We start from the raw sequence: 12,254 nt of genomic DNA on the forward strand, positions 1-12,254 counted from the left end.
TCAGTCAGCCAGAGATACACGGGACCGTACCGTCAGTCAGCCAGAGATACACGAGACCGTACCGTCAGTCAGCCAGAGATACACGGGACCGTACCGTCAGTCAGCTAGAGATACACGGGACCGTCAGTCAGCTAGAGATACACGGGACCGTCAGTCAGCTAGAGATACACGGGACCGTCAGTCAGCTAGATTTACACGGGACCGTCAGTCAGCTAGAGATACACGGGACCGTCAGTCAGCTAGAGATACACGGGACCGTACCGTCAGTCAGCCAGAGATACACGGGACCGTCAGTCAGCTAGAGATACACGGGACCGTCAGTCAGCTAGAGATACACGGGACCGTCAGTCAGCTAGAGATACACGGGACCGTCAGTCAGCTAGAGATACACGGGACCGTCAGTCAGCTAGAGATACACGGGACCGTCAGTCAGCTAGAGATACACGGGACCGTCAGTCAGCTAGAGATACACGGGACCGTCAGTCAGCTAGAGATACACGGGACCGTCAGTCAGCTAGAGATACACGGGACCGTACCATCAGTCAGCTAGAGATACACGAGACCGTACCGTCAGTCAGCCAGAGATACACGGGACCGTACCGTCAGTCAGCTAGAGATACACGGGACCGTACCGTCAGTCAGCTAGAGATACACGGGACCGTACCGTCAGTCAGCGAGAGATACACGGGACCGTCAGTCAGCTAGAGACCGTACCGTCAGTCAGCTAGAGATACACGGGACCGTACCGTCAGTCAGCCAGAGATACACGGGACCGTACCGTCAGTCAGCCAGAGATACGAGACCGTACCGTCAGTCAGCCAGAGATACACGGGACCGTACCGTCAGTCAGCTAGAGATACATGGGACCGTCAGTCAGCTAGAGATACATGGGACCGTCAGTCAGCTAGAGATACACGGGACTGTCAGTCAGCTAGAGATACACGGGACCGTCAGTCAGCTAGAGATACACGGGACCGTCAGTCAGCTAGAGATACACGGGACCGTCAGTCAGCTAGAGATACACGGGACCGTCAGTCAGCTAGAGATACACGGGACCGTCAGTCAGCTAGAGATACACGGGACCGTCAGTCAGCTAGAGATACACGGGACCGTCAGTCAGCTAGAGATACACGGGACCGTACCGTCAGCTAGAGATACACGGGACCGTACCGTCAGTCAGCTAGAGATACACGGGACCGTACCGTCAGTCAGCTAGAGATACACGGGACCGTACCGTCAGTCAGCGAGAGACACACGGGACCGTACCGTCAGTCAGCGAGAGACACACGGGACCGTCAGTCAGCTAGAGATACACGGGACCGTCAGTCAGCTAGAGATACACGGGACCGTCAGTCAGCTAGAGATACACGGGACCGTCAGTCAGCTAGAGATACACGGGACCGTCAGTCAGCTAGAGATACACGGGACCGTCAGTCAGCTAGAGATACACGGGACCGTCAGTCAGCTAGAGATACACGGGACCGTACCGTCAGCTAGAGATACACGGGACCGTACCGTCAGTCAGCTAGAGATACACGGGACCGTACCGTCAGTCAGCGAGAGACACACGGGACCGTACCGTCAGTCAGCGAGAGATACACGGGACCGTCAGTCAGCTAGAGATACACGGGACCGTCAGTCAGCTAGAGATACACGGGACCGTCAGTCAGCTAGAGATACACGGGACCGTCAGTCAGCTAGAGATACACGGGACCGTCAGTCAGCTAGAGATACACGGGACCGTCAGTCAGCTAGAGATACACGGGACCGTCAGTCAGCTAGAGATACACGGGACCGTACCGTCAGCTAGAGATACACGGGACCGTACCGTCAGTCAGCTAGAGATACACGGGACCGTACCGTCAGTCAGCTAGAGATACACGGGACCGTACCGTCAGTCAGCGAGAGACACACGGGACCGTACCGTCAGTCAGCGAGAGACACACGGGACCGTCAGTCAGCTAGAGATACACGGGACCGTCAGTCAGCTAGAGATACACGGGACCGTCAGTCAGCTAGAGATACACGGGACCGTCAGTCAGCTAGAGATACACGGGACCGTCAGTCAGCTAGAGATACACGGGACCGTCAGTCAGCTAGAGATACACGGGACCGTACCGTCAGCTAGAGATACACAGGACCGTACCGTCAGTCAGCTAGAGATACACGGGACCGTACCGTCAGTCAGCGAGAGACACACGGGACCGTACCGTCAGTCAGCGAGAGATACACGGGACCGTCAGTCAGCTAGAGATACACGGGACCGTCAGTCACCTAGAGATACACGGGACCGTCAGTCAGCTAGAGATACACGGGACCGTCAGTCAGCTTTACTGTTTTAACACCACATTCTGACAGACAGATGAATGCATAAAAAGGTGTTCATTTTTACCTCAGGGATCCACAGGGCACAGCTGACGTGTGCCCACTTGGTGCCCGCCCTCGTAGCCTTCATCGCCCCTCCCTTGATGGGGCACAGCTGACACTGGGGGTCGATGCCCAGGACACACGTCCTGCACAGCCAGTTACCATCTGGTACCTTCACTATACCATAACACGCCTGGGCAGGGGGGGGGCAGGGAGAGAGAGTTAGGACTACACATGGTACCTTCACTATACCATAACACGCCTGGGCAGGAGAGAGACAGTAGGTTAACAGGCAGAGGAGACCTGAGGATGGGGAATCACTAAAACAATACAGAAATACACTACGGGTGGGGAGGAACACCACGACAGAAATCAGCTCCATGTAATTGAAGAATCCATAGACTACCACTTCTGGGAAAATTGGAAAACACTAAAACACAAAGAGTTATCTATCCAGAACAGAGATGTATGGATAAACCACTTCTCCATTTTTTTGGCCCTATAACAAAGAACAAACAGCAAAAACATAGACATGATCAAATACAAATCTTAGAAGAATCAACTATTATAGACTAGCAGATTCCACTGGATTCTCTAATTACATTGAAATGAACAACAGGACAAAATACAAACCCTCCAACCCAAAAAGGCCTGTGGTGTTGATGGTACCCTCAATGAAATTATCAAATATACAGGCCACACTTAAACTCCTTAACATCATCCTCAGCTCTGGCTTCTTCCCCAATATTTGGAACCAAGGATTGATCACCCCAATCCACAAAAGTGGAGACAAATTTGACCCCAATAACTAGCGTGGGATATGCGTCAACAGCAACCTTGGGAAAATCCAGCAGACTCATACATTTCCTCAGTGAAAACAATGTACTGAGCAAATGTCAAATCAAAGAAACAAACCAAAACAAAGTCTTCTCATGCATTGCTGATCTCAAAAAAGCTTTTGACTCAATTTGGAGGGTCTGCTATACAAAGTGAAGGAAAGTGGTGTTGGGGAAAATCATACGACATTATAAAATCTATTTACAAAAACAAGTGTGCGGTTAAAATTGGGAAAACACACATGTCTTTCCACAGGGCCGTGGGGTGAGAGAGATGCAGCTTAAGCCCCACCCGCTTCAACATATATCAACGATTTTGGCAAGGGCACTCGAACTGCAGCCGCCGGCCTCACCCGACTCGAACTGCAGCCGCCGGCCTCACCCGACTCGAACTGCAGCCGCCGGCCTCACCCTACTAGAATCTGAAGTCAAACGTTTGCTGATGATCTGGTGCTTCTGTCCCCAACCAAGGAGGACCTACAGCAACACCTAGATCTTCTGTACAGATTCTGACAGACCTGGGCCCTGACAGACCTGGGCCCTGACAGACCTGGGCCCTGACAGACCTGGGCCCTGACAGACCTGGGCCCTGACAGTAAATCTCTAAGACTAAAATAATGGTGTTCCATAAAAGGGTAGCTGCCAAGACAACAAATATAAATTCCACCTGGACACCGTTGCCCTAGAGCACACAACAAACTATACATACCTCGGCCTAAACATCAGCGCCACAGGTAACTTCCACAAAGCTGTGAACCACCTGAGAGACAAGGCAAGAAGGGTCTCCTATGCATTCAAAAGGAACAACATTTCAACATACTAATTAGGAATGTGGTTAAAAATACTTGAATCAGTCATAGAGCCCATTGTCTTTTATGGTTGTGAAGTCTGGGGTCCACTCACCAATCAAGAATTCACCAAATTGAGATTCTGCAAAAATATCCTCTGTGTACAACGTAAAACACAAAATAACGCATGCAGAGCAGAATTATGCCGATACCCGCTAGAGCTGTTAAATTCTACAACCACCTAAAAGAAAGCGACTCCCAAACCTTCCATAACCAAGCCATCACCAACAGAGAGAAGAACCTGGAGAAGAGTCCCCTAAGCAAGCTGGTCCTGACGCTCTGTTCACAAACACACCCCACAGAGCCCCAGGACAGCAGCACAATTAGACCCAACCAAATCATGAGAAAACAAAAAGATAATTACTTGACACATTGGAAAGAATTAACAAAAAAACTGAGCAAACTAGAATGCTATTTGGCCCTAAACAGAGAGTACACAGTGGCAGAATACCTGACCACTGTGACTGACCCAAAGTTAAGGAAAGCTTTGACTATGTACAGACTCAGTGACCATAGCCTTGCTATTAAGAAAGGTCACCATAGCCTGTCTTCTCTTGAGAGCCAGGTCTGCCTATGTGCCCACTGCCCACAAAAGGAGGTGGAAACTGAGCTGCACTTCCTAACCTCCTGCCCAATGTATGACCGTATTATAGACACATATTTCCATCAGACTACACAGACCCACAAATAATGCGAAAACAAATCCAATTTTGATAAACTCCCATATCTACTGGGTGAAATACCACAGTGTGCCATCACAGCAGCAAGATGTGTGACCTGTTGCCACCAGAAAAGGGCAACCAGTGAAGAACAAACACCATTGTAAATACAACCCATATTTATGTTCTCTTTTGTACTTTTAACCATTTGCACATCGTTACAACACTGTATATATTAAATATAACATTTGTAATGTCTCTATTATTTTGGATCTTGTGTGAGTGTAATGTTTACTGTTAATTTTGTATAGTTTATTATCCATTTCACTTGCTGTGGCAATGTAAACATAAGTTTCCCATGCCAATAAAGCCCTTAAATTGAATTGACAGTGGGTTAACACAGTGGGTTAACACAGTGGGTTAACACAGTGGGTTAGATGTATTTATGATGAAGGGTTCAACTGAGGGATGAGAGACTGTCAGAGAACTGGGTACGTGTAGAAAAAAGTATTAATTAAGAGTTAATTAGCACTTAATCAAGAGCGACTTATAACCAGTGCATTTAACTAATGTATATAAAAACAACCACATTACTCTCATTGCAATTAAAGCCTTCTTCAAAATAGCCGCTATGCGCAAAATCAGTGATTGTAGGTTCTTACCTGGTGAACACAGATGTTACATTTGTCACAGAAGACCATGTCGTTGCCCTCCTCGCTGTCGGGGGAGCGACACACGTCACAGATGACATCCTCGTCGTACTCGATGCCCAGCCCTTCTACGGTGTCGATGGCGTGGTTCATGTTGTCATGGCAATGACGCTCCAACGCCTCAATGGTGCGCTCCAGCGTCAACTCGTCTACAGGCCCCTCCCCTGGGAGACAGAATAATACACCAATCAAAACATAGCTCCTCTACAGGTCTTGGGAATAGACCTAGTCAGAACACTGTTGCGAGAGCTCCAAACCTCCCTCTTTTCTCTAAGGCCATACAGTGCATTCGGAAAGTATTCAGACCACTTGACCTTTTCCACATTTTGTTACATTACAGCCTTATATAGACAGGCCTTACTCTAAATGTATTAACTGTTTTCCGTCAATCTACACACAATAGCCCATAATGACATCGCAATAGCCCATAATGACACCACAATAGGCCATAATGACATCGCAATAGCCCATAATGACACCACAATAGGCCATAATGACATCGCAATAGCCCATAATGACACCGCAATAGCCCATAATGACACCACAATAGCCCATAATGACACCACAATAGCCCATAATGACACCACAATAGCCCATAATGACACCACAATAGCCCATAATGACACCACAATAGGCCATAATGACATCGCAATAGCCCATAATGCATCACAATAGCCCATAATGACATCACAATAGCCCATGATGACACCACAATAGCCCATAATGACATCACAATAGCCCATGATGACACCACAATAGCCCATAATGACACCACAATAGCCCATAATGACATCACAATAGCCCATAATGACATCACAATAGCCCATGATGACAAAGCCAAAACAGGTTATTAGAAAGTTTTACAAATGTATTAAAAATAAAATAAACAAATTACTTATTTACATAAGTATTCACACCATTTGATATGAGACTCAAAACTGAGCTCAGGTGCATCCTGTTTCCATTGATCATCCTTGAGATGTCTCTACAACTTGGAGTCCACCTGTGATAAATGCAATTGATTGAACATGATTGGTGACCTAAATTGGGACATGCTTAAACCATATTACCAAGTCCTAAAGCAATGGGACTCCCTAAATCTTTCTCAGATTATCACCAATCCCACAAGGTATGACTCCAAACACCCAGAAAAGGCTACTTCCTCGATATTTTCCTCACAAATAATCCTGATAGGTATCAGTCTGGTGTTTTCTGTAATGACCTTGGTGATCACGGTTTTACAGCCTGTGTTCGTAAGGGCAGCACAGTGAAATGACCTGTCCTGATTTGTCATAGACGCTTGGTAAAAAACTAACGAGAAAGCCTTCCTTCATGACCTGGCCTCTGTAAAATGGTATAGAATCAGCGTGATCCCCTCTGTCGAAGACGCTTGGACCTTATTTTTTGATATTTTCAGTGGTATTGTTAACAAACGCCTACATAAAGAAAATTAGAATTAAAAAGAGGTTTAGCCCCTGGTTCGACCGTGACCTGGCAGAGTTACTCCACCTCAAGAATTGCATTTGGCGAAAGGCTTGGCACACACATACTCAGGTTGACTGGCTCTCGTTCAGGCAAATTAGAAAAGTGCACTCAGGCTATCCGGAAGGCCAAAGTCAGTTACTTTAAGGAACAGTTCTCTCTCTGTGGGTCTTACCCCAAGAAGTTCTGGAAAACGGTTAAAGACCTGGAGAATAAACCCTCCTCCTCACAGCTGCCCATGTCCCTTAAAGTTGATGATGTGGTTGTTACTGACAAGAAGCACATGGCTGAGCTCTTTAATCACCACTTCATTAAGTTAGGATTCCTATTTGACTCAGCCATGCCTCCTTGCCTGTCCAACATGTCCTCATCTCCCACCCCTTCTAATGCAACTATCCCTGATGCTCCTCCCCCTTTTTCCCCTTCTAATGCAACTATCCCCAATGCTCCTCCCTCTTTTCCCCTTCTAATGTGACTATCCCTGATGCTCCTCCCCCTTTTCCCCCTGCCCCGCTACAAAGTTTCTCCCTGCAGGCGGTCACTGAGTCCGAGGTGCTAAAGGAGCTCCTGAAACTTGACCCACAAACATCTGGGTCAGATGGTTTAGACCCTTTCTTCTTTAAGGTTGCTGCCCCTATCATCGCCAAGCCTATCTCTGTCCTTTTTAACCTGTCTCTCATTTCTGGGGAGGTTCCCATTGCTTGGAAGGCAGCCACGGTTCGTCCATTATTCAAAAGGGGAGATCAAGCTGATCCTAACTGTTATAGGCCTATTTCTATTTTGCCCTGTTTATCAAAAGTGTTGGAGAAACTTCAATAATCAACTGACTGGCTTTCTTGATGTCTATAGTATTCTCTTGGGTATGCAATCTGGTTTCCGCTTAGGTTCTGGATGTGTTACTGCAACCTTAAAGGTCCTCAATGATGTCACCATTGCCCTTGATTCTAAGCAATGACATGCTGCTATTTTTATTGACTTGGCCAAAGCTTTTGATACAGTAGACAATTCCATTCTTGTGGGCCAGCTAAGGAGTATTGGTATCTGAGGGTCTTTGGCCTGGTTTGCTCACTACCTCTCTCAAAGAGTGGGAGTTCCCCAAGGCTCGATCCTAGGCCCCTAGCTCTTCTTAATGTACATCAACAACATAGCTCAGGCAGTAGGAAGCTCTCTCATCCATTTATATGCAGATGATACAGTCTTATACTCAGCTGGCCCCTCCCAGAATTTTGTGTTAAATGCTCTACAACAAAGCTTTCTTAGTGTCCATCAAGCTTTCTCTACCCTTATTTATTTGAGGCTAAATTGATTTATTATATTAAATTAAAATAAGTTCATTCAGTATTGTTGTAATTATCATTATTACAAATACATTTTTAAAAGTGTCCGATTAATCGGTATCGGCTTTTTTTGTCCTCCAATAATGGGTATCGGCGTTGAAAAATCATAATCGGTCGACCACTAGTCCTTACCCATGTGTTCCAGTTCAGCGTTGTGTTCCTTACCCATGTGTTCCAGCTCAGCGTTGTGTTCCTTACCCATGTGTCCCAGCTCAGCGTTGTGTTCCTTACCCATGTGTTCCAGCTCAGCGTTGAGTCCTTACCCATGTGTCCCAGCTCAGCGTTGAGTCCTTACCCATGTGTTCCAGCTCAGCGTTGACTCCTTACCCATGTGTTCCAGCTCAGCGTTGAGTGCCTGCAGCCAGTAGAGGTCCATGTTATCCAGGTCATAAGAGCACATGGCCTCAGCCAGCTCCTTGATGTTAACGTAACCCGTCTCTGTCGAGGCCTGGCTCCAACACTGGATATACCTCTTCTGTAGGGTGAACAACACCTCCTTAGGCTTCTCCGCTATGTTCCTACAGACAGATGCACGCAGACACAATGAGAGGCTAGCAGTGGCTATTACTCAGCATCCTGAGAAATCAGCATCCTGAGGTACAGAGACTAGTGGAGGCGTGATTACCTGATGGAGGGCTGTGGGATGGTTTCAGGGAAGGCGGGCACCTGCACCCCCTTCTCCCACTCCTGTCTCCAGGTGTCCCCCAGCAGGTAATAGTCTTCAGGGGAGACATGGTGAGAGTCTGGCAGCTTCATGGCACTGATCAGGTCTTTCCTGAACACCTAGAGAGGAGGAGAGGAGACACAAATACACACATTACATTGTCTGTGTCCCAATTGATAACCTATTCCCTACATAGTCCACTACTTTTGACCAGAGCCCTGTGGGGAATAGGGTGCCATTTGGGACAAAACACTCAGGAAGCTGACGTGAGGTGTGCAGGACAGGAACGGCAGCATGGCGTACCTCTGCTGGTTTCTTGGGCACGGAGGCGGGGGTTCCAGGTTTACTTCCATACTTGTTAGAGGAGCAGAAGGAGGTGGAAGGACCTGGGGAGTACAAGGTAGAGGGGAGGGGAGTAGAGAGGTAGAGGAGGGTGTAGAAGGGTTAGAGAGAGGTAGAACGAGGTGGTAGAGAGAGGTGGTAGAACGAGGTAGAGGGGAGGGGAGTAGAGAGAGGTAGAGGAGGGTGTAGAAGGGTTAGAGGTAGAACGAGGTGGTAGAGAGGTGGTAGAACGAGATAGAGGGGAGGGGGGTAGAGAGAGGTAGAGGAGGGTGTAGAAGGGTTAGAGAGGTAGAGGGAGGGGGGGGGGGGGGGGTAGAGAGGTTTAAGGCATTTGCCTTCTTCCCATCTGGAACAGTTTGTACAAATATTATGACATTGTGATGTTTTTATTCGATTTGGTCTTCGGCAAAGTTTTTCCCCCAGCCTGTATCCAAAGTCTACACCACTTCGTGATTGGTTAACAGGAGGGATTCTCCAATGAAGTGGGTGGTCATTCAACGAGACACTAATCGTTTCCACTTGAGAAATACTGAACCAAACATCTGATGACTAAGAGCTCCTCGGCAACAACTTCAAAATGAATGACAGATTTCTTGAGATATCTTAGATTAATTCAGATTATTTTGAGAATTTGTATACGGCGTCCCAAAATGGACAACTAGTACTATTGCAGTTTAAAATCATTTTTCAAGCGAAGGTCTTTTACGGGAGTATGTGACTGGTTCAGTTCACTCCGAACTCGCCGACATAAAGTACGCGGAAGGCTTTAGCGAGAGGAAGAGGGGGTAGAGCGGTTCATGTTAAAAAACATTTAAAGCCTTTCTCTGTTTACAGACAGCATGTTATTCTGAATGACTGTCGTGGGTGTCATCGTGTCATGATGTAAAGACAGTTGGAACTCACTCTCATTGTCAGAACTGTCACTGCTGCTTGAAGACCTGAGCCGTTTCATCCTCACGGATCCTACAGGGAGAAGAGGAGACATCAGAGGTAGAAGACATGACAGAGCTAAGAGCCAGAATAGCTTGCAGAATGGGGCCTTTGTACTAGCGTCAACTTAGAAACATTCAGGGGAGCATTAGGCCTCCATCAGATCCGCAGCGTAAAATTCTGGAGTCAAACTTTCTTCATTATGTAATCCAACATAATGGATATGTGCAACAAAAGTTCAACATTCACCTTCTGATTCTATTTCTGTCAAGTCTACACATACAGTTTGATGCATAGGTTGGATTTATGCAACGTAGGCACCACACAGAACATACTGCAACTGCCTCTGCGGGGCACACGCTGCGGGACACACGCTGCGGGACACACGCTGCGGGACACACGCTGCGGGACACACGCTGCGGGACACACGCTGCGGGACACACTCTGCGGGACACACTCTGCGGGACACACTCTGCGGGACACACGCTGCGGGACACACGCTGCGGGACACACTCTGCGGGACACACTCTGCGGGACACACTCTGCGGGACACACTCTGCGGGACACACGCTGCGGGACACACGCTGCGGGACACACGCTGCGGGACACACGCTGCGGGACACACTCTGCGGGACACACGCTGCGGGACACACGCTGCGGGACACACGCTGCGGGACACACGCTGCAGGACAAACGCAACATTCCGTTGGAAATGTATTTACTTCCGGTGTACCAAAATGCAGTGACTGTCGGTGTCATCGAGGCGTTTGCCTACAAAACGTATGTCTGCATTAGATACAGTCCCTTCAGAAAGTAGTCACACCCCTCGACTTTGAACACATTCTGTTGTTACAAGGTGGAATTAAAATGGATTTAAATGTGTAATTTTTCGTCAACGATCTACACAAAACACTGTCAGAGTGGAAGAAAAATACTAAAATATTAAAAATAAAAAAACAAATATATCTTGATTAGGGAAGTATTCAACCCCGAGTCACCATGTTGGAATCCCCTTTGGCAGTGATACAGCAGAGTGTTTCTGGGTAAGTTTAAGAGCTTTGCACACCTGGATTGTACAATATTTGCACATTCGTTACATTCCTCAAGCTCTGTAAAGTTGCTTGTTGATCATTGCTAGACCGCCATTTTAAAGCCGATTTAAGTCAACTAACTAGGCCACTCAGGAACATTCGATGTCCAAAGTGTAATTAATAACTCTGTCATCATGAAGTGCTTTGAGAGACTAGTCAAGGATCATATCACCTCCACCTTACCTGACACCCACTTCAATTTGCTTACCACCCCAATAGATCCACAGACGATGCAATTGCCATCACACTGCACAGTGCTCTGTCCCATTCGACATGAGGCACATCTACGTAACAATGCTGTTCATTGACTATAGCTCAGCATTCAACACCATAGTACCCTCCAAGCTCATCATTAAGCTTGAGTCCCTGGGTCTGAACCCGCCCTGTGCAATTGGGACTTCCTGACGGGACGCCCCCAGGTGGTGAAGGTAGGAAACAACACCTCCACTTCGCTGATCCTCAACAATGGGACCCCACAAGGGTGCGTGCTCAGCCCCCTCCTGTACTCCCTGTTCACCCATGACTGCGTGGCCAAGTATGCCTCCAACTCAATCATCAAGTTTGTATACGACAACAGTGGTAGACTTAATTACCAACAACGATGAGACAGCCTACAGGGAGGAGGTGAGGGCAGGAAAATAACCTCTCACTCAACGTCAACAAAACAAAGGAGATGATTGTGGACTTCAGGAAACAGCAGAGGGAGCACCCCCCCATCTACATCGACAGGACCGCAGTGGAGAAGGTGGAAAGCTTCAAGTTCCTCGGCGTGCACATCACAGACAAACTAAAATGGTCCACCCACAAAGACAGTGTGTTGAAGAAGGCACAACACCACCTATTCAACCTCAGGAGGCTGAAGACATTTGGCTTAAAACCTCGTTCTGCCAACACATTACCAGGGGCAAACTTCCCGCCCTCCTGGTCACCTACACCACCCGATGCCATAGGAAGGCCAAAAATATCAATGACATCAACCACCCGAGCC

The 12,254-nt window shown here is 47.7% G+C and overlaps 1 protein-coding gene across 4 annotated transcripts in view; it reads right to left on the minus strand.

Moving 5' to 3' along the window:
- jade3 (jade family PHD finger 3) overlaps positions 1-12,254 on the minus strand; it is a 36,359-nt gene that overhangs the window by 12,260 nt on the left and 11,845 nt on the right. For 2 of the 4 annotated variants that reach the window (XM_036977554.2, XM_090223892.1), the window contains exons 2-7: positions 10,149-10,208; positions 9,207-9,289; positions 8,865-9,022; positions 8,567-8,757; positions 5,373-5,584; positions 2,393-2,560 (exon numbers count right to left, since the gene is read on the minus strand). In XM_036977554.2, coding sequence (XP_036833449.2) covers positions 2,393-2,560; positions 5,373-5,584; positions 8,567-8,757; positions 8,865-9,022; positions 9,207-9,289; positions 10,149-10,197 — 861 coding nt within the window. In that variant the 5' untranslated portion in view covers positions 10,198-10,208. Of the gene's footprint in view, positions 1-2,392; positions 2,561-5,372; positions 5,585-8,404; positions 8,758-8,864; positions 9,023-9,206; positions 9,290-10,148; positions 10,209-12,254 lie in introns of those variants that run through there. The other 2 variants (XM_090224311.1, XM_090224737.1) reach the window with 2 other exon arrangements.

Source organism: Oncorhynchus mykiss, chromosome 1 (assembly GCF_057628025.1).
Source record: "Oncorhynchus mykiss isolate SJ-2025 chromosome 1, ASM5762802v1, whole genome shotgun sequence".
NCBI classification, from domain to species: Eukaryota; Metazoa; Chordata; class Actinopteri; order Salmoniformes; family Salmonidae; genus Oncorhynchus; species Oncorhynchus mykiss.